The sequence below is a fragment of the Rattus norvegicus genome, chromosome 9 (assembly GCF_021556685.1).
Source record: "Rattus norvegicus strain SHRSP/BbbUtx chromosome 9, alternate assembly SHRSP_T2T, whole genome shotgun sequence".
NCBI classification, from domain to species: Eukaryota; Metazoa; Chordata; class Mammalia; order Rodentia; family Muridae; genus Rattus; species Rattus norvegicus.
Window position 1 is genome coordinate 7,040,216 of NC_141542.1, and position 22,602 is coordinate 7,062,817.

At 52.0% G+C, this 22,602-nt stretch overlaps 1 protein-coding gene and 1 pseudogene across 8 annotated transcripts; one reads left to right on the top strand and one right to left on the bottom strand.

The window, feature by feature from the left end:
• The first annotated feature begins 237 nt into the window (after positions 1-237).
• Trip10 (thyroid hormone receptor interactor 10) lies at positions 238-15,053 on the top strand. Of its 8 annotated transcripts, XM_087564421.1 has the most exons (16): positions 371-520; positions 1,629-1,711; positions 2,238-2,353; positions 2,445-2,501; positions 4,437-4,584; positions 4,661-4,723; positions 5,252-5,356; positions 5,451-5,579; positions 6,179-6,325; positions 6,547-6,741; positions 8,664-8,831; positions 9,037-9,146; positions 12,775-12,907; positions 13,511-13,659; positions 14,005-14,123; positions 14,640-15,053. In XM_087564421.1, the coding sequence occupies exons 5-16, from the start codon at positions 4,564-4,566 to the stop codon at positions 14,786-14,788; spliced, it is 1,488 nt and encodes a 495-aa protein (XP_087420547.1). In that variant the 5' UTR covers positions 371-520; positions 1,629-1,711; positions 2,238-2,353; positions 2,445-2,501; positions 4,437-4,563; the 3' UTR covers positions 14,789-15,053.
• Sh2d3a (SH2 domain containing 3A) lies at positions 15,642-19,848 on the bottom strand (annotated as a pseudogene).

Consider the following 22,602-nt stretch of genomic DNA (forward strand, 5'->3'; position numbering starts at 1 on the left):
CTTCTGCTGCGGCGGAGAAAGCACCTACAGCCGGGAAGAGTGGGGGTGGGAGCCACCGGGGTCTCTTCCCTTTTATCCGGGAGCCTCAGGGGAATTTGCAAGGTGTGAAAGGACTTTTATGATTGGGAGGACCGAAACTCCTAAGCCCAAGGGTTCCAGAGTCTAAAGGGGACAAGGGGCGGGGTGTGGGAACTGGAGAAACCTGGGTATCTCTGGGGGCAGTACTGATTGGGCCTTACTGAGTGAGGCTGGGAAACGCAAAGTGCTAGTGCGAGGTGCTGTGCACGTACGCATCTCTCTCTCTCTCTCTCTCTCTCTCTCTCTCTCTCTCTCTCTCTCTCTCTCTCTCTCTCTCTCTCTCTCTCTCTGTGTGTGTGTGTGTGTGTGTGTGTCCGCGCGCGCGCGTATCCCAGAACGGTGTCCGAAGGACAACCTGTCCTCTGTTTCTCAGAGGCTCTGGCGAGAAGAGAAGTCAGGATGCGGTGGGGGGGTATGTTAATGGACCTGGCCTTGGCTGAAGGTGCGTTCTGGGCTAGATCGAAGTCATCCCATCTCTGTGGCCGGAGGGAAACAGACTATTAGTGGGACGAAATGGAGATTTCTGGAGCCGAGTAGGTCCCCGCAAGAGCCTAATGACCAACCACAGATTTTTCCCTGCCATGGGGTGGGACTTTCCCTGCCAAGCGGGAGAGACTGCTTGGATATTTTGACCCTCTATAAAAAATACGAGGTTGAAGGAAAGGATGAATAGTTTGGGATGGCAGAGGAGAGTAATATGGGGTACAAACTTGGAAAATAAATCGAGATGTCCTTTAAGGAGGCTCCTGGCCCTTTAATAGGGGGCGGAGCATCGTTTGGGCTTTGCCCCGGCGCGCCCAGCTAGGGTCTCTGCGGAGCGGAGGCGTGGTAAGGCTCGAAGGGGCATGGTAGTCTAGGCTGGTGGGCGTGGCCTGGTGGCGGGGCGGGGCGAGGCTGGGCACACTGCCCTGGGGCTGAGTCTCCGGTGGAGGGCGGCGGAGACCCGGGGCAGGAGGCGGTGGCGTCTTCGGCGGCAAGAGCAGCATGGATTGGGGTACCGAGTTGTGGGTGAGTCCTTTTTACCCAACTCCCACGGTTCTCCCTTGCTGGGGTCCTGGCTTCTCCGCTCTTTGTCCCCGAAGTATCTTAGCCCGGACTCCGCGCTTTTCCTTGCGGCTGATCCCTTGGGTCCCTACCCTCTGCCCTCTGCATTCTCTCAAAAGTTCTTTTGGGACTTTCAGGAGGGTCCTAGGGATACTTTGCCCAGGACCGGCAGAGGGAAACTGAGGCACAGAATTGAGAGTAAAACCATCAGAAGAAGTCCCTGGACCAGGCCAGGGAAGGGGGACAGCTGGGCGAGGTCACCTATTTTGAGCGCCCTGGCCTGGCTTGGAGGCTAATCTTACGGCCCCTGGGTCTCTGCCCGTCGCCCTCCTGTCCTGCTGGAAGGGGGAGGGGACCCTTTGGTCACCTTCTGTCCCACGTGGGGCCTTACCAGGTTCCTTCCCCGCTTACAATTGGAACGCTGAGGGGGAGGGGAAGGGGGCTGCAGGACTCGGCCCCGGGCGCTGGGCGGAGCCATCCCTTACCCGCCTCTTAACCTCACCCAGGAAGCCCTAGAAGTTTCCCTGAATCCTTGTCGGACTATTGACCCCTCCTCTTTCTGGAGGCGGAATCTTCGGATGTTGTAGGGGTGAGCCTCTATAGTGGAGGGAGGCATCACAGAAGTGGGGGAAACTGAGTCAGTCAACGAAGGATCCCGGGGGATCTTGGCGAATGGGAAGATTTGGCCGTAGAGGTCCCCCAATCCTGCTTCCACGTACTTTGAGCTGCACAAACTCATCCCTTCTGTGCCAAGCCCTCTTGATTTTTCGGAATTTGGAGGGGATTAGAGGATGGGAGGAGCTGGAGTGGTTTAGCTTCTTCATACTCTTGCTGGCCACCCCAACTTGGAGAGACCCCGCTGTCCGTTTTGGAGCCCTGGCCCTGTTGTCTTGGCCCTTCCCTGGAGGAGGAGGAGATGGGGGTTCCCGCCAGCTTCCTGCCTCCCCCTGCGCTTCGCCTGGGCGGCGCCTGGGGGAAGCCAGCCAGCCCTTGCTGGAACCGCTAAGCCCCGTGATTGTCCACTCCACCACACCTCTGGTGTTCCGGGTCGCTGGGACTTCGGTGCCCCCTACCCAGGTGACCCTAACGTTCCCCAATCGCACTCCTACAATCAGGATCAGTTTGAGGTGCTGGAACGCCACACACAGTGGGGGCTGGATCTGTTGGACAAATACGTGAAGTTCGTGAAAGAACGCGTCGAGGTGGAGCAGTCTTATGCGAAGCAACTCAGGTGAGCGCGAGGGTGGGTGCTCTCTGCTCTGGGACTCCGCAGGAAACCCTCCCGAGGGCTACTTTCTCAGCCATCCTGCCTCTGTCCTTAGGAGTCTGGTGAAAAAGTATCTTCCCAAGAGACCTGCCAAAGATGACCCCGAAATCAAGTAAGAATGGGATAAGACTCCGTGGGGGCAGGGAGTGGGGGCGGGGAGGCATGGGTCTCTCCCACTTTCCCAGAGGCCACCTCACCTCATACCTCTAGTCCTACCTCCCCCTGGGCGTCTGGCTGACTGACCTACGGTGGAATTTACTCAGTTCCAGCGGGAGAGCCGGTTTTGGTTTGTAAATTCTCAGCTTCTATTTTCCCCCACATACCATAGCAGAGTTATTTGGGGGCTTTTAACTTACTATTTATCTATTTTGGAGAGCGAGATGCACCCACTTAGGCCGCAGAGCACTTGTGGAAGTCAGAGGACAGTTTGGAGGAGTCATTTCTTGCCTGTCACTGTGTTGAGCCCAGGGATCAAACTCTGGTCATCATGTTTAGCCACAGGCACCTTTACCTGTTAAACCATGTTGCTGACCCTAGTTTTTATCTTTATGATGAAGTTGGGTGTCCTGTTACTCCCTCTAGCCAGGACTGGTCTCTTAGCCCAAGAGCTGGACTATGTCAGTGACTGATTGCTTTTGTTCTCATCTGTAAAATGTATCTGATGGCAGAACTTCTCTCTCTCTCTCTCTCTCTCTCTCTCTCTCTCTCTCTCTCTCTCTCTCTCTCTCTCAAAGAACTGGGTTTGTGTGTCTAAAAGCAGTGGCCAAAGCTTGGCATGTTGGTGCATGCCTGTCATCCAAGCACCCTTGGGCTGATTCAAGGCTAGCCTCAACTATGTAGTTAGTTTGAGGGTAGCCTAGGCTACATGCTACCCTGTCTCAAAATTCTAAACAAAGAAACTGGTAGCCAATCTGTAGTTATTTCTAGAAACTTTAAACTTCATTCTAAACCCTTCCCTTTAAAACCTAAAAGGTGAATTCTGGGACAGCTTGGGCAACTTAGTGAGACTGTATTTTGAATAAATGCATATATAAAAGTTTCATTCCAAAAAGCTCCAGAAGTTAATATAGCAGTTTGTTTGTATATCTGGCTCCACTGGTGACTTGATGTGAGTGACTCTCCAGGGTTTCCGAGGATTGAAAAATGTGCGTGTGCTTGTGTACGTGAGTGTGTGTGTGATGAGTGTGGTCTCAGGTAGCCCAAGCTGGCCTCAGACTCACTCTGCCAGATCTCCCTGCCCCAGCCTCCAGGGTGCTGGGATAGATCTACCCACTTAAAACAAAGCCATTCTTTTCTGGAACACAAATCCTGCTGTCGTGTAGAAGGGCTTGAGCATCCTTTATCTTGCTACCCTCTACCCTAGAAGTGGTTGCCATGGCTACTGAGGGATTACTGTCTTCATGACTGTAAAATTTGATGAGGGAGGTAGTCATAGTGGCTTAGGTCTGTGATCTCTGCAGTCAGGAATCTGAGGCAGGAAGAGCAAGGGCTAGCCTGAGCTATGTAGCTGGACCCTGCTCCAAAACCTAAACAAACATTTGATTCTATACTCTGCCACCAGCCACAGAAGATGTTGGAAAGGCTGAGATTGATGGCTCACAACTTTAATTCCAGCACTCAGGAGGCAGAGACAGGCCAGCTAAGGGCTGGCCAGAGCTACAGAGTGAGATCCTGCCTCAAACAACAACAGTAAAGACATTATAAACATTGAGCCGCCAAAAATTTGATTTACAAAATGCTTCTGAATTAAGGTCTGGAAGTTAGGAACACAGACTTGGGAATAAATGTATCTCAAGACTTCATTCCACTTTTTCCTTTTTCTTTCTCCTTCCTCTGTCTTTCTCTCCCTCCATTCTACCCCCCCTCCCCCCGCCAGCCCCCACTTTCTTTCCAGGGTCTCAAGTAGCAAAGGCAGACCTCAAACTCACTGTGTAGACAGGTCTGGCCTTAAACTCTTGACTCCTCTGCCCTGCCCTGGGATGACAGGCCTGTGTCACTGTGCCAGGCCGGGTTCACAGGTCCAACTCTGCTTGTCTCCTTCTGCCAGGTTTAGCCAGCAACAGTCATTTGTCCAGCTTCTCCAGGAGGTCAATGATTTTGCAGGCCAACGAGAGCTGGTGGCCGAGAGCCTTGGCATCCGAGTGTGTCTGGAGCTGGCTAAGTATTCACAGGAGATGAAGCAAGAGAGGAAGATGGTGAGACGCCCCTCCTACCCATGCTTGCTGAGGATCCTGTTGGAACCTCACTAAGGTCTCCCGTTTGTTTGCACAGCACTTCCAAGAAGGCCGTCGGGCCCAGCAGCAGCTGGAAAATGGCTTCAAACAGCTGGAGAATGTGAGTGTGTATGGTGGCAGCTGTTAGCTCAGGCCCAGAAGAGCTGGGGATGGGTGGCTGCTTATCCTAGAGCCACTCATGTTATGTGACCAGGGCCCCCTCTCCCTGTGGGGTACTCAGCACACCTACTGTGCCTACACCTTTTATTTTGAGGTGGGGTCTGGAGTAGCCCAGGCTGGCCTGGCCTTGAACTTGTGTGTGTGTGTGTGTGTGTAGGGGCGGCATTTACACACCATGAAAGACAATTTTGGAGACAGTTTTCTCTTTCCACCTTTGAGGAGTTTCTGGGGATTGAACTCAGGCAGCTGGTCTTTCTTGACAAGCACCTTTACCTGCTGAGCTGTCCTTTCGTTCTGTTTTGTTTTTTTGAGACTAAGTCTCAAATGGTGGTCCAAGTTGGCCTTGAAGTACTAATCCTCCTGTTGTCGGGATAACTGGTGTGTGCAACCCACACAGTGGCTGATGCACAGCTCACTCTGCTACTGGGGGAAGGCAGATCCTTCACTCCACTTTTCGTCTCGTGCGTAGAGTAAGCGAAAGTTTGAACGAGACTGTCGCGAGGCTGAGAAAGCGGCTCACACCGCAGAGCGGCTGGACCAGGACATTAATGCCACCAAGGCGGATGTGGAGAAGGTGTGTATAGGGTGCAGTTCGTGACAGGCTTGTGCCATCCGAGTGTGGTGAGGCCACCTGACCATGATCTCCACTCTGCTATCCCGCTGCTCAGGCCAAGCAGCAAGCCCACCTTCGGAACCACATGGCAGAAGAGAGCAAGAACGAATACGCGGCCCAGCTGCAGCGCTTCAACCGGGACCAGGCTCACTTCTACTTCTCACAGATGCCGCAGATATTCGACGTGAGTCCCTCAGAGAGCCTCAGCTCCCACTCAGGTGTTAAAATCCCAGCTCCTGTTTCCTTACTCTGATGCTGAAAGAGTGGAGTGTGCCCGGAGTCCCAGCATTCTGGAGGTAGAGGCAGGAGGATGGCAGAAGTTACTGAGCCAGCTTGGTTTACATAGCAAGTTTCAGGAGAGCCCAGGCTTACTAGAGAGACCATGTCTCAGAAGGGAAGGAAGGAAGGAAGGATTGGGAAAGGAGTGGAGAGACAGAAGAAAGGAAGAGAGGAAGAGACTCTTGGATTTTGAAACTCTATTCATCCTTCTAAGCCCTAGCTCTAACAAGCCCTAGGTAGGTCTCAAATTTCCCCAGCCTTCTTCCCCACTCTCTGTCCCAACCTGGTGTCAGGATTGTCTATGCTCCACATATTCTTTATTTAGGCTCTGTCTCTTTGTAACCTCCTTTGAGAAAACACTCCTGCACCTTCACCCTGCCCCTGGGGTCATGAGGGCAGACCTGATTCTATCTTCTTTGTCAAGCCTGGGCTCGAGGGCTTGATGGTTTCAGCTTGGAGTTATTTGCAGGGTTGAGTTACCTTGTACTCTCCTCTGGTCTCCAGAAGCTGCAGGACATGGATGAACGCCGGGCCACCCGCCTTGGGGCCGGGTATGGGCTCTTATCTGAAGCTGAACTGCAGGTGGTTCCCATTATTGGCAAATGCTTGGAGGGCATGAAGGTGGCCGCAGAGTCCGTGGATGCTAAGAACGTGGGTGCTCAGCCTGAGCCCAGGGGGTGAAATGTGGGCTAAGGGAGGGCGGCTCCCCAAAGGTAGTTCCCCCCCCCCCCCCCCCGCCGAGCTGAGGACCGAACCCAGGGCCTTGTGCTTTCTAGGCAAGCGCTCTACCACTGAGCTAAATCCCCAACACCCCAAAGGTAGTTTCTTAACCTGGCTGCTGGTTGCCATTCACTTCTTGCCCCTTCCCAAAGGACTCGAAGGTCCTCATCGAATTACACAAGTCAGGGTTTGCCCGCCCGGGTGACTTGGAATTCGAAGACTTCAGCCAAGTTATGAACCGAGTGCCGTCGGACAGCAGCCTGGGCACCCCAGATGGCAGGCCTGAGCTCCGAGCAGCTTCCAGCCGTAGTCGTGCCAAGCGTTGGCCTTTTGGGAAAAAGAACAAGGTGGGGTCCGGAGCTCTTGGGGTGAGGAGTGGGTGGAGGGGGGACAGTCAGCCGAGGTCCTCGCTGACTCAGCTGCAGCCACATGGAAGCCCGAGTCCTGGGGCAGGAATTTTCCTCTTGGCTGTTGGCCCAGGTTGGAGGGAAGGAAACAGAGGAAGGCAGGCCTGAGAACCCACTGGCTGGCTTTGGAGTCCCTCTGAGCATGAGAGGGAGGGAGGACAGGGCTGTGGGCCTGTGGCATCTTCTACTGCATCCTAAGACCCTTGAAGATCTCATGTTGGCCTGACAGCTGTGACATTGCCCCCCAATCCCTGGGAGTCATCCTCTATCTCCATTCTCTGTTTTGGGGGACCCTCCACTTTCTGTGCATTTTCTCCTTGGGAATTTGACTTTTAGGGTCCAGTGTATACCTCGACACCACCTGGTTTATCCCTTCCACAATCACTCTTTCTTCTAGCTATTCCTTGCAGTTGTTTTCTTCTTTTCCATCCTATTTAACTTATACCCCTCTTACCTGACACCTCCCATCCCTCCTCCCACCTGTCATCCCTCCTCCCACCTGCCATCCCTCCTCCCACCTGCCATCCCTCCTCCCACCTGCCATCCCTCCTCCCTCCTGCCATCCCTCCTCCCACCTGCCATCCCTCCTCCCACCTGCCATCCCTCCTCCTACCTGTCATCCCTCCTCCCACCTGCCATCCCTCCTCCTACCTGTCATCCCTCTTCCCACCTGTCATCCCTCCTCCCACCTCTCATCCCTCCTCCCTCCTGCCATCCCTCCTCCCACCTGTCATCCCTCCTCCTACCTGTCATCCCTCCTCCCACCTGCCATCCCTCCTCCCACCTGCCATCCCTCCTCCCACCTGCCATCCCTCCTCCCACCTGCCATCTCTCCTCCCACCTGCCATCCCTCCTCCCACCTGCTATCCCTCCTCCCTCCCACCTGCTATCTCTCCTCCTACCTGCCATCCCTCCTCCCACCTGCTATCCCTCCTCCCACCTGCCATCCCTCCTCCCACCTGCCATTTATCCTCCCACCTGTTATCCCTCCTCCCACCTGCCATTTCTCCTACCTACCTGCCATCCCTCCTCCCACCTGCCATCCCTCCTCCCACCTGCCATTTCTCCTCCCACCTGCCATCCCTCCTCTCTTGAACTTGGACTTCTGAGTAGTAGGCAAGCACTGATATCCCCCACCTCTCATCCCCCTATCTGTCTCCCTTAGCCTATGTGTCTGACCACCCTGGTTCTTTAAAAACAATATTACTTTTATTTATTTATGTATTGTGTGTGCTCATGCACATGTAGATGTCACTGAAGGACTTTCAGGACTCAGGTCTCTCCTTGATCCCAGGGATCAAACTTAGGTCATCGTGCTTGGTGGTGGCAAGCATTTTTACGGACTGAGCCATCACTTTGTCCCCAGTCTTTACTTCTGTCATGCACCCTACCTTCTAGACTGTAAGTGCAGGAAGCCTGGCAGAAACACCTCCTGGGGTGCTCTCTGAGTCCTAAGACTCAAGGGTCAAAGAAGGCTTGGGAAGTGACTGGCACCTGCCTCATAGTTTTTAATTTATTAGGTTTTATATTTTGGGGTATATGGAGGTCAGATGATAGCTTATGGGAATCAGTTTTCTCTCTTTCAGGGCTTGGCACAAACCCTTTTCCCTGCTAAGTCCTCTTGCTGGCCCTGGCTGCCCTTCTCTTGTCTTCCCTGGCGCCTCCCAAATCTTCTGTTGTTGCTTTTATAGGTGTTTTCTGTGTGATCTTACCATTCAGTTGTGGTTTTCTTATCATTATTTTTCCCTCTTTCTCCATTTTGTTTTTCCTGTTTCCTGTGTCACGTCCGTCCATCCTTCTCCGACTACATCCTCGCGTCTCCATCCCTGATTCATCCCCCCTTCCCTGGCCCCCACGGTTAGCCTCGTCCCCCATCCCTGTCCCTCCTGGGGGGTCACCTACCCTCCACACTGTCTGATGGACCCTCATCCCCCCGTTCTGGCCGTGACCCCTTGGCCATACTGAGCGAGATCAGTAAGTCGGTCAAACCGCGGCTAGCATCCTTCCGCAGCCTCCGAGGCAGCCGTGGGGTAAGTTGAGGCCGGATGGTGGGACCCTGGGCTCTTTCCTGCTGCCTGCTGGGTCCCCCAGATTCCAGCTTTGCTCTGTGCATGGCCTCACTCCTTAAAATTCCTGCTAGGGGAGGAAGGTGGACCTGGTATTTCAGGAGCGAGAGAGGCGCTTGGCAAACATAGGGTCGCAAATCCTAAACTCAGATCCTGTCTCATCTTGCAGACCGTGGTCACCGAAGATTTCAGTCACCTGCCCCCGGAGCAGCAGAGAAAGCGACTCCAGCAACAGTTGGAAGAGCGGAACCGAGAGTTGCAGAAGGAGGAGGACCAGAGGTGAGCGTGCTAAGCTGGACGAGGCTGGAGATGAATGCAGAACTAAGCAGGGTTACTCAAGGACCAGGCATAGCCTCCTCAGTAGAGCACTTGACTGGCTTCCTGAGGGTCCCATCCCTGCTGCTACTATGTTTCATGGTACACAAGGCTTTTGCCAACACAGTCTGGGCTCTGAAGGTCGTGGGTGTGCATATTGGTTGGTGTACGGAGGTGGAGGTCAGCGTCCTCTTTTTTTTTAAAGATTTATTTATTTATTATATATGAGTACACTGTAGCTGTCTTCAGACACATCACAAGAGGGCATCAGATCTCATTACAGATGGTTGTGAGCCACCATGTGGTTGCTGGGATTTGTACTCAGGACCTCTGGAAGAGCAGTCAGGGCTGTGTGGCTGTATACCCAACTCGCTATGTGGATCAGAACTCGGTTCTCAAGGCTGCTCAGTAAATGCCTTTAACCACTGAGCAGTCTCCAGCCCTGTACCTTGTCTATTATTATTATTATTATTATTTTATTTAATCTTGTTTTATAGTCCAGTCTTTATCCCTATCCTTGTCCGCCCTCTGACTGTTCTACATCTCATGCCTTGTCCCCCTTCCACTCCCCCACCCCCACCTCACCAGACCTCCCTACTCCTGGGGTCTCAAGTCTCTTGAGTGTTAGGCACAGGCACATCTTCTCTCACTGAGTCAAGACCCAGCAGCCCTCTGTTGTATATGTGTCGGGGGCCTCATATCAGCTGCTTGGTTGGTGGCTCAGTGTCTGAGCAATCTTGGGGGTCCAGGTTGTTGAGGCTGCTGGTCTTCCAATAGGGTCGCCCTCCTCCTCAGCGTCTTCTGTTTTTTCCCTAATTCAACCTCAGGGGTCAGCAGCTTCTGTCCATTGTTGGGTGTAAATATCTGCATTTGACTCTTTCAGCTGCTTGTTGGGTCTCTCAGAGGGCAGTCATGCTCGGCTCCTGTTTGTAAGCACACCATAGCATCAGTGATAGTGTCAGGCCTTGGAGCCTCAAGTAGGTCTCACTATGTGGCCCTACTTGCCTGGAACTCACTACATGGACCAGGCTGGTCTTGAACGCATAGTAATGTCGAGTGATGATATTCAAGACGTGCACCACTACACGGCTTCTCTTCACTCTTTTTTTTTTTTTTGTTTGTTTGTTTGTTTGTTTGTTTGAGTCAGGGTCTCTCAACTGGGACCTGGGCTTGCTGAGTGGCCTGGACTGACTGGCCAACGAGACCTGGGGATCTCCTATTTCTGTTCACCCAATGCTGGGATTACAGATATGGGGTCTCATGTCAGGTTTTGTATGGTTTTAAAGGAGATTCCTGCCACACAGCGGGGTGTGGTAGCCCGTCTGTAATCTCAGCATTCCAGAGCCAGAAATAGGAGGATCCTAAGTTCGAAGCCAGCCTGGGCTTCTTGGGACACTGTCTCAAAACAGTAGTAGTGAAGAACAAAAACAGAGGTCGGCAAGGATCCTTTATTTCCCATGTCCTGTAAGTCCCTCCAGAAGATGGAGTCTGGTGAGCCCTTGTGCAGCCTCTCTCCATACATCACTGAGCAAACGACAAGGAAGTTTCCACTCCCCTCAGTGATCTGACTCAATGGCTAATAGCTCTTGACACCTAAGCCTGAGGATCTTAGTTTGATCTCAGAACCCACTGCAAACAGGGGCCATGACATGTGTGCGCACACTGGCATGGACAATAGAAATAAATAAGCAAATGGATAAATTAAACAATAGCCAGCTCATGGTAATAGAAACTTTACCACAACAAACTGTTGATGTACTTTCTAAGACAGGCTTGTCCTCTGTGGCTAGGAGCCACCCTTAGCAGCACTGGAGGATTCTGTGAAGGGCTATTTCACTCCGGACCAAGTCCTCACTAGGGGACTTTTGACAGGAACTGTACCCCGACCATGCCCCCAGCCCTCTTTTATTTTACTCCCTATCCCCACCCTGAGACAGGTTTTCTCTGTGTAGCCCTGGCTGTGCTGGAACTTGCTCCGTACACGGCTGACCTTGAACTCAGCGATCCACCTGCCTCTGTCTCCTGAGCACTGGATTAAAGGTGTGCACCACCACCGCCGGCTTCATATATCTATTTTTATAATTCTTATTTTGGGACTGGGTCTGGGTAAATTGCCTAGGCTAGTCTGGAACTTTCAATTCTCATGCCTCAATTTCCCAAGTAGCTGGAATGACAAAACTGGCACTTGGGCTTAGTTTCAAAGCTCTTAGTAGACTGCAAAATAAAACAAAATGCCTGTCCCATGGAGCCTTACCCATTAGTGCCAAAACTGTGCAATCCCGGGCAGGAGCTCGGTCAGTCTGAGTCACTGTCTTGATAGGAGGAAGAGGAGAGTTATCTAATGCTGAAACACAAAATACTAACGTGAGGAATCTGCCAGATTTAAAAGGACAAGAAAGTCTTTACTCATTCTTTCCGGGCAACAAAATCCTCTGCCCAGCTTCCTTATATAACCGGAGTGACGTTTGCCACTTGTTAGCAGGTGGCCAGCCAGATTCTGTTTGGCTGTTCACATGTGGCCTTCTCCAGAGAATGGAAATCATGGGACAGAAGCCATGCCTGGAACTGCATGCAGCCTGGGCGTTTATAGTGGAGTGAAGCATCTGCCTGCTGGGAGTGCAAAGGGCTGGCTTTTCAGTTTGTTTACTTTTTGTCGTCGTTTTATTCTTTCTCTTATTTTGTATGGGCTTACCCGTGCCCTGGCTCCTATGAAGCGGTCAGAGGACAGCTCTCTGGAGTCGGTTCTCTTTCCACTACGTGTCCCAGGGATGGAACCCAGGTCCTTAGGCTCGGTTGCAGGTGCCTTTTATCTGCTGAGCCATCTCGCTGGGCCTTACTTTTATATTTTATCTTGAGACAGGGTCTTGCTGACTTTTCCAGGTTGCCTTGGAACTTTAGTCTTCTGGGTGTGTATGCTGCCTGTGTGTGTATGCGACGCTGTGCACGGCCCTGCACACACGGAGGGCACAGGGTCTCGCTGGTGGCTGCTCTATCTCTCTAGCTCATTCCCTTGACGTAAGGTCTCTTGCTGAATTAGCAGTTGGTCTGAGGGCCAGTCTTTGCCTTTTCTTACCTCTGTCCTGCACGGCCCTTGAGTTATGGGTCCTATGGGAGCTGTACCCAGATCTTTACATGGGTGCTGGGGATTGAAACCCGTGTCCTAAGGCTGGTGTGGCAAGTGCTCTTACCCACAGAGCCATCTCCCCTGTCACCCTTGTCTCTTGAGACGGGGTCTTTAACTGATTTAACTAGAGTGGCTGGCCAGTTTAGCTGTCTCTGCCTCCCTGGTGCTGGTGCCTGGCTTTTCACCCGGGCACTGGGGATTGAACACGGGTCCTCTGGCTAAGTACTTGGGCGACCCACTGAGTCAGCTGTAGTCTCACTAAGTTGCTTGGGTTGACCTTGAACTCACTGTTGTAGCAGAGGCTGGCCCTAAACCTGCTATCCTCAGCTCAGCACAGGCACATGGGGGCTTTTGTCTCCACCACCAGCGTCTTGCCTCTCCTTGAGCCTGTCTTTTATTTGGTAAGTCATAAGAGTGTGTGTTTTCCTTCCTTCCTGTCTTTCTGTCTGTCTGTCTGTCCGGTCTCAGGGAGGCCCTGAAGAAGATGAAAGATGTATATGAGAAAACACCACAAATGGGGGACCCCGCCAGCTTAGAGCCCCGCATTGCAGAGACCCTGGGCAACATTGAAAGGCTGAAGCTGGAAGTGCAGAAGTATGAGGTCAGAGGCATGCGGCGGGTGTATGTGTGTGTGTGTGTGTGTGTGTGTGGGGTGAGTGTGTGTGTGTGAGTGTGTGTGTGAGTGTGTGAGAGTGTGTGTGAGTGTGTGAGTGTGAGAGAGTGTGTGTGAGTGTGTGAGTGTGTGTAAGTGTGAGAGTGTGAGTGAGTGTGTGTGCGTGTGAGTGTGTGCATGTGAGTGTGTGTGGGGGTGAGTGTGAGTGTGAGAGTGAGTGTGTGTGAGAGTGTGTGTGTGAGAGTGTGTGTGAGTGTGTGTCTGTGTGTGTGTGAGTGTGTAGGGGGGTGAGTGTGTGTGTGTGAGAGTGTCTGTGTGTGTGTGAGTGTGTAGGGGGGTGTGTGTGAGTGTGTGAGAGTGTGTGTGAGTGTGTGTGTGAGTGTGTGAGTGTGAGTGTGTGTAGGGGGCAGGCAGAGCTGCATGAGTCACTGTGGGGTGGGGGACAGGGAGGTGCTGGGGGGATAGAATCCAACTGTCTGTCATCTAAGTTTTGGGTGTATGTGGGTGATGTCAGGAAATTACCCCAGTCCAGATTGGGGTGACCTCAAAACTTGCCTTGGAACTCATGCTGTGATCTCCAACCAAACCTAGGCTTGGTTGGCAGAAGCTGAAAGCCGGGTCCTCAGTAACCGAGGGGACAGCCTAAGCCGTCACACTAGGCCTCCTGATCCCCCAACTACTGCCCCACCTGATAGTAGCAGTAGCAGCAACAACAGTGGATCCCAGGATAATAAGGAGAGGTAGGTAGGGAAACCAGAAGCAGTCATGAGATGTGGGCTTATTGTAGCACAGGCCTAGAATCTCCCAGAGCGGGCCTGGGGCGTGGTCAGGGGTGGATGGAGCCCCTGCCTTGAATCTCCCAATGAGGGACTGGGGCGTGGTCAGGGGTGGAGCTCTTCCTAAAATCCCCCAGTGAGCTGCTGGGGATGTGGCCAGGGTGGAGCCCTGCCTAGAATTCTCTCTGTGAGGGGCTGGGACGAGGTCAGTAGTAGATGGAGCCCCTGCCTAGAGTCCCCCAGTGAGGGGAGGGGTGTGGCTTAGATCCCTGGAAGGTTGTCTCCCATCTCTTTTCTGTCTTCACACAGCTCAGAAGAGCCCCCTTCAGAAGAAGGCCAGGACACCCCCATCTACACTGAGTTCGATGAGGACTTTGAAGAACCTGCATCCCCCATCGGCCAGTGTGTGGCTATCTACCATTTTGAAGGTGGGCCTATAGCATGAGTTAAATTTTTTGTTTTGACAAAAAGAACTTAATCTGAAGACTATAGCTCAGTGGTGGAATGCTTGAGAAGCATTCGTGAGGCCTCCATTCAGTCCCCAGTATTAGCCAAAGGAAGGACCTGGTGAGTCAGCTTAAGGAAGGGTTTATTTCTCATTTTATTTAGTGTGTGAGGCAGGTTAGAGGATGACTTTCAGGAGTGGCTTCCCTCCTATCACCTATGTCCTGGGGATCAGACTCAGGCTTTCACCCTCAGAGCCCCCTCAGAGGCTCTCAGTTTGCCTTGTGCTTAGTACAGGACCCTAACCAGCAGATGGTGTTGCCCATATTCACAGTGGGGCTTCCCATCTAGATTCACCCAATCTAGAAGCTCCCTTCAGACATCCCAGAAGTCTGTCTCTGAAGTTAGATCCCAGATTCTGTAGCTGATGGGAGGTGGAAGTCACTTTGAGCTATGACTTCTGCTTGGTTCATCCTGTCCCCGTGCCCACTCCTCAACAGGATCCAGTGAGGGGACCGTCTCCATGTCCGAGGGGGAAGACCTCAGTCTGATGGAGGAAGACAAGGGTGATGGATGGACACGGGTGAGGAGGAAACAGGGAGGCGAGGGCTATGTGCCCACCTCTTACCTCCGAGTCACACTCAACTGAACCCCACTGGAGGGGACGATGGGCAGGACTGTCAGCTGCTGCTTCTGGGCCACAGGGGACCTTTGCACTTTATTCCTGCCCTCGTGGCTTTTGGCTGAAACCTGTGTAACCTGCTGTCCCTCATCCGCCTCACCTGGCACCCCACGGGGGACCACTTGTGGCTTCCCGTGTGGCTGTACATAGTTGTCATTTCAGACCTTTCTCCCTGCCGCTCGGCTTGGGCCAAGTTTTGTTTTATATTAAAAAGTATATATAATTACATAAAGCTTGTGGAGTCTGCACCTCCAGGATAAGTGGATCTTCAGAAGGCATCTTTCTCTGTGGAGAGGCAGCTTGCTAGTTGAGCTCTGGATGTGTTTGCAGAGGACCAGGAGTTGGTTTTGAATAGAAGCTCCCAAACATCCAAGCCTGTGCCCCCTCTGGCCAACTCTGGCAATTGCACTTAGACCTGCATGTACCCCTCCCAAGTTCAAATGAGATAAAAGCTACCTTGCTCATGAGGAATAAATGGAGGTGAACCTAGGTGCGCTCTGGCAAGCCCTCCATGTAGATGTTAACCCATGCTTGTGATCCCCCTGTTGCATACTGGGCATTTCCACCTTCCCTAGAGTGCACAGAGAGGCCAGGTGGTTTGCTGGGAGTCACACAGCATTGAAGAGGTAGAGTCAGATCTGACATTTGATACCAGCTTTGATATCAGATGTCTGTATTTTGGAAAGTCACATGTTCACTGTGTAGCAGCTTTCTGGGTACCCCAGCTGCAGGGATGAGTAGGGTGTATTGGAGTGTGAGGGGCTGCTCTGTGGGTGCTTGAGTAGGTTTTTTGGTTAAAAAGGCGGCTATTGCACTTCAGTCTCTTGGGGTCCATTTTAAGAGGGGGATTCTTATAGACTTTGACCTGGGAGGGGGAAGAATGCAAAACAATTTCTACATAATTCTCATAGAGCTCAGACTGGCCTGAAACTTACGTAGCTAAGGATGGTCTTGAACTCCTGCATTTCTCAAGTGTTGGCGTGATGGGTGCGGGCCCCCAGTTCATTTCACAGCCTCTTGAATAGCTGGGGTCGGCCTCCTTAGGATCTCTTAGGGGCTGGACCTTGAGCCATGAGGTCTGGTTGTTGGGACAGGATGCTCAGGATGTGATGGGACTTCTGTAAGCAGTCAGCTCTGGCAACCTGGGCTCCCTTGTTCCCCGCACAGTAGGTGGCACAGGAAGGTGGTGGTCAGCATCTCCCATAGTTCTGGGTTGGGCCTGAATCCTGTAGGCAGAGTCAGGTGCGTTGGGGGTGTGGCTCAGGCCTCTCCCATACTTGCTAAGAACTTTGACCTGTTGGAGCCATGGGGGAGTGTCTGGTCAAGGGTTAGGGGAGGAAAGGTACCCCTTGGTTTCTACAGGAGAGCAGGTTGCAAGACAACCATGGGGCATAAGGGTGGCCAGTCTGGATCCACAGTGCAGGGGTCCCTGCCTTAGGGACTAATGCCTGGAGGTAGAACTGAAGGACATGTGCACCCAGCTTGCCCCTGTAGAGGGTGGAGACATCTAAGGTCTTAGAAATGACCCAGAATAAGAGTCTTAGTAGTTGGGTTGGGCCAGGAAGAAGATGGGATTCTGACTAGGGAAGGAGTCATCTTGTAAGGGACCCCAATAATCATCTGAGAGGGGATCTTCCCAGGCCAGAAGTTGGAGTGAGACACTATGGATGTAGCTTCGCTGGCTCACTGGTCCCTTTTATTGTGGTAAGCAGTATTTGGCGTTCATGACTGCAGTTAGACCTTTAGAGGTCTAAGCTAAGTGAGACCAAAGCTTGGCCTAAGAGGCCTTCAAGGGGCCCTTGTTCACCTTGCAGACTCTGGGCAGCTGCCCCGCAGAACAGGGGTGCATCATGGGCCACCTGTTGGCCCCAAGCAGGGTGCGCAGCAGCCAGCCACAGAGGTTTCCTCACCCTCCAGCAGACGCACTGCTGGTGCCACATGTGGCAGGGTCACTTCTCCTAGGGTGCAGGGTATTGTTGGAAGAGAAGGATCTGGGTTGGGGAATGGCGTGGTCAAAGACTTTCGGGTAAGGGGGTGGAGGCGGGGCAAGGTCAGGGATAGGGTCAGGGTCTAGGGAGGGGGGTGGTGTTTAGGATTGAGGAAGGATTTAGTTAAAGAAGGAGGGACCTAGGATGGGGCCAATCATGAGGCCAGGGAGGAATCTAGGACCTAGAGCAGGGGTGGAGAAGACTGAAATGCCAGGAGCAAATGGCAGGGGAGGAGCCTAAAGCAAGGAGGGCGGGAAGGGGAGCTTGGAGCAGGGTAGGAGGCTGGGGCAGGGGAGGAGCATGTGGCAAAGGTGGTAGCTTAGAGCAGGAAGCCTAAAAGTGGGAAGGGGAAAACTTAGAGCAGAAAGGGGAGCAGTGAGCAAAGTAGGAGCGTGGGGTTGGGAAGAAGCCTGAAGAAGGTGGCTAGGAAGGAGAACTAGGGTTGAGAAACAGCCCAAGGCAGGTAAGGCACAGTCAAGGCCTCTCACTTGTGTCTTCATCCAAAGCCCTCATCAGAGGCTTTAGCTCTTTTTCAAAGACCAGGTGCTCTCTAACCTGGATGCCTGGATACAGAGACAGGAATCCCACTTAATCTTTCCTGTCACTTATACCCTGGTTTCCTGCCCATCCCTGTTCCCAACACACCTGGGGCATGTGCAGGGTGCCCATGACCCCTGCCAGTCCCAGCAGGTCCCCTGTTGCTCCTGGCCTCAGCACCAATGCCAACTCCACCAGGCCTTTCAGAGCGGCTGTGCGCTCCTCCAGGGGCCCCGAGCAACCCAGCACAGCCAGCTAGTCTCAATCCTATAGAGGTGGAATGCAGGGTCTGGGGACAGCAGGGACCATGGGGAATATCAATATGAAACTGGTTAGGGAGTTACCCCGTTCCCCACCTCACCTCTCCACCTCCAACCTCAGGTGATGGCCATGAGGAAGTGTGAGTAGTTCCAGACCAGAGGAGACGCCCATGGCACTCCCTGACTCTTGGTCACTCCCAGCAGGCCTATAGCCTTGACAGGAGATTACAAAGTGGGGTAAAATAGACAAACATACTGGTGATCCTGTGGAGCCTGCCTTTTGCTCCTGTGGTGAAGCATTTCTTCCTAACTGAAACATTCCTGCCTGGAGGGAGCAGGCAGGCTTCTAGGAAGAGCAGGGAATTATTGGCAAGACTAGGGAAGTAGAGGAAACTCAGAAGTCTCAGGTAATCTCTGAAGCTTACAAGGTTCACAAAATTCATAAGCAGTAACCAGCTGCCTGCAGGGCACAAGACTTTGTGAGTAGATGCCCAAGCTGGCTTTGGGCTTTTTAAACGATGCTGCTGCCTTTGAGTCAGTCACCAATGCTCCTGTGAGTGACCTCTCACCTGTACTCAGGGAAGTAACCCCACAAATTCTCCAGGTCACTAAGTTAGACTCAGTTGAAACCGTTTCCTTCTGCCCCTGGTGCCTTTACAACTCCCCAGGAAAAGCCACAGATTAGCTCCTTGGTAACGGGGGATCCTAGCAGATGACCCACCTGGCAATCCACCAACAGCAGGTGCAGAGCAGTATTCCCCAAATGGTGTGCCACAGATAAGCTTCTGAGAGTGCGCAGGACTGCAGGGTCCAAGGCTGATTCTTCAGACCCAGCAAGCAGGAAGGGTGGCCAGAGGAGCAAAATGAGACCCCAGCTTGTGGTCGTATGAAGCATCTGTCCCTCTCCTTCCTCTTCCTCCTTAGCTTCAACAACGTGGGTTCACTGCATGTCTGGTGCAGGGAGGATCCAAAAGCAGGAGAGGTATGGGTGTATACAGAGAAGATGGTTCAGCAGAAGGGGCGGGAATGAGAGGCAAGCTGCTGGCTCTCCTGCTTCAGCTACTGCTTCAGCTCAGTAACTGAGGATTCCTTCCTGGTGTCACCTTCAACACTTCAGGAGTGCTCTGGATTCTGGATACTATTTTTTAAATTTGAAGGCGTTTGTATCGATGTGATTGTGGGTATGCATACACATGCATAAGGATGCCAGGGGATTTAAAACATGAGATCTGAACTCAGGTCCTCATGCTTGCATGGCAAGCATTTTATCCACTGCACCATCTCCCCAGCCATTCCCCACCTTTTTTTTTTTTTTTTGAGGGGGGTGGTCTTAGTGGATAGTGTAGGTTGCCTTGAATCAGAGATCTTCATGGCTTTACCTCTCCAGTAGCTGGACTGACCAGCCTAACGCACGCGCGTACACACACACACACACACACACACACACACACACACACACTTGAATACACACTTATGGCCCTGTGCCAGCATTGAGAGCCTCTCAGTTGACCAGAGCAAGAAACCAAGGTCCCAGGAGGTGGGGCCGGGGGCCTGAGCTCACTTAAGGGAGAGTGGCAGAGCCGATCTCTGAGCCACTGCCATTTGGGGGCCCCTCTTTATCTCTTCCTGAATGGTTCAAATCTGTAGTCTGGCTAGAGCTCCACTTGCCAGGCCCAGACAAAAAAGCTGCAAAGGGCTGTGGGACCATCCTAAGAGGAGAAAATGCCACCAACCAATATCATCAATCTGCCAGCCACACCTGTGATGGCATTTCTTAGTTCTTAATTATGAGACAAGACCGCTAGAGGTGGAGACATGAGGATCATCGTGCACTGTACAGTTTGAGCCCAGCCTGGGCTACACGAGACCCTGTCTGAAGTAATATGACTGAAGAATCCTCGACATCAAGTACCCGGGAGGCCTGGTTGCAGCCGGGCTGTCTGTGAGCACATCCTTACTGAGACTGTGCATCCTGACGACCACAGCTTGGAGACCACAGCTCCTGTGGCTGGGACAGTGGGCACCTGCGAGTCTTGTAACTGTGGATGAGGGCAGACGTGCTGGCAAATTTCTCATCTATGACCAGGCCTGGGACACAGTGCTACTTGAAACACCTCAAAATGTAGTCTTGCGTTGCCAACGGCAGGTTACAGAGTGACCCTCACGGGACTCTGAGGCACGTACCAGGAAGTCACCATCTTATAGAAGGGCTTCAGCTTCCTGATGATGCAGAACGGTGGCATGTGTCCAGACCCTCTTGTTCCCCACTGGACAGGAACCACCCTGAGTCAAGACCCAGCCCTTCCCTGGGGGAGTCTCAGTGTGGGGTTGAGGGACCAGGATAAGGTGAGGAGGAGGACTTTACTCCTGATCCATGCCCCCAGCCCCCATTAGCCACATTCACAGCCTCGAAGTGTGGGATTCTGGGCCACTGTTCTATTGCTGAGTCAGGACTCCGGAATTACTGAGCTTTTAATTTTTAATTTTTTTTTTTTTTTATTTTTTTTTTTAGAGAAACTTTTAATCCAAGGTGGCCTTAAACTGTGAAGCCTCTGGAGTGTTGTGCTTGTGGGTATTTATTATTTGGTGCTCTTACTTGGCTCTAAGAGGTATTTAGTTTTTATTTTGACAGGGTCTTTACTACTTAGCCCTGGCTGATCTGGAACTCACTCTGTAGACCAGGCTGGCCTTTAACTCGAAGAGATCTGCCTGCCTCTGCCTTCTGAGCCCCGGGATTACAGGATGTACCACCATGCCAAACTTGACAGGAATCCTTTGACCTCCACCATATAGATTTGGAATCTGAGTTTCAGAGAAGCCAAATTCATTGTCCGTAGTATCAAAGAATGTAAGGTCTAGGATCTGGACCCAGGATGTCTGACTTCTGAGCAAGCACTTTAGCTTGTGGTCATAGCTTATTGTATTTAGGTGAGGATGTAGGACCTCTGCTCGGTCCCCATCCACCCCCAATGGTATCCCAGGAAAGGTAAATTTCAGTTTAACCTCCAGAGTGTCTCTGGCCTTCCTATTTCCAACAGACCCTAGCTCATCTAAGCTGAAGGATTTCTCCCAGCAGCCTGTTGAGACAGCTGACTGGTACCAGGGCTGGCGGGCAGGGTCATCTTTATCTTGTAGGAGCTCTTGGTGGAGGGCATCAGGGCTGAGCTCTGAACATTCACTCTGTCTCAGACTTTCACATCTGCAAGCTGGGAGCAGTGAGTCCCTCACATCGAGGGACTGGGCTTTCACTATTATCTGACTTTTGAAAGTGGCAGATTCATTCATTCATTTGCCCTAGTCAGTTTTGCATGCCAACTTTACATAGCACAGAGGCACCTTGGACGGGAGTCCGGTGAGGGCTTCTTGACCTGATCAGATTTAGCTGTGGGCACATCTGTGGGAAGTTGTCTTGGTTGTTAATTGTGAAGGGCACAGACCCTCTGTGGCTAGCGCCATTCATTCTGTGGGAAGGTGGTCTTGGGCTGTACGAGGAAGCCAGCAAGCAGTGTTTCTTTATGTCTTTCACCACAAGCTGCTGCTTATGCTCCTTCAGTGGTGAGCTGTCACCTAGAAGCTGCAATAAACCTTGTCCTCTCCTAAGCTGCTTTTGGTCAGTGGTTCATCCCAGTAGCAAGAATGAAGCTAGAAGGAACACACATTCAGCACACAGACAGTGGGTTTCATCATGACATCTTCAACCTGCTTAGAATATTCTGTTCATATTCACCACATTAGCCCCTTATTAAAGATTTGTGTATGTGTGTGTATGTGTTTATGCGTGCGCATATGTACATGTGTGCGTGCGTGTGTGTGTGTGTGTGTGTGTGTGTTTGCACCCTTATGTGTATGTCAAGGCTAGAGGTGGGTATTGGGTTTCTATTACTGCCTGCCTTATTCCTTGAGGTGGGGGTCCCCCAGTCAACCAGAAGATTGGCATTTTGGCTAGGCTACTTGGCCAGCGAGCTCCAGGGACCTGCCCTCCCAATGCTGGTTTTACCGGAATGTGTGACCATGGCCAGCTTTTTACATGGGTGCTGGGGACATGTGTGCAAGCACACTCTTTCCCACTGAATTACATCTCCAGCCCATTACCACCCCTCCCATCTACACCCTCCATTTTGATGGTTCTCTTTCCTTCTAAGTAGTTCACCTCTTAACTCCTATCATATATGTGCCTGTGTGTAAGTTGATATCATTATGCAAATTAAGGCAGACAAGTTAGGTCAGGGCCATGATTGGACAGTAAAAAAAAAAAATAAGGAAGAGACAAAGCTTTTGTAAGGTGGGAGAGGAGAGGAGAAGGAGAATCAAGATGGAGACAGGGAAGGATGACCCAGATCCGGGTGGTCTTGAATGCCAAGGTAGCTGGGATGGATTTCTGTAGGCAAATTTATCTTATCTAGGTGGGCGGTTTATATCCTTAGCAATTGGTTGTAAGTTTATTGTGTGGATGTATTGTGGGTTGAGAATTTAACATATAAATCTGATTGTTGGGTTACAGTTTATTGAGTCTTGATTCTACCCGGTAGTTGGGAGTTTATACTTTAACCACCGGGGCCGGTTGCTGGGAGTGTGGGCAGAGTTATACATAAAACCTGGCGGTAAGTAACGTGCGCAGCTGAAATAGCATCATTTAAGTTGGGTACTGCTGCTATGACCATAAACTCATCACTCTGGAGGCTCCGATAGGAGGGTCTGTAAAACTAAAGCAGGAACCACAATGGTAAATATTATTAACTCTCCATGCCTTCGCACGGCCAAGCATTAGATGAAGGTTGGGGAGGCTTATGGAACAGTTTCGAGAAGGACTGAGGGACCAGAAGAGGACAAAGACACCACAGGAAAACCAACCAAGTCAACTAACCTGGACCCTTGGAGGCTCCCAGAAACAACCAACAACCAAAGAGGGAGGGGCATTGGCTGGACCCAGCCCCTGCCACCTCCCCACACATGTGTAGCAGAAGTACAGCTTGGTTTTCATGTGGGTCCCCAAGTA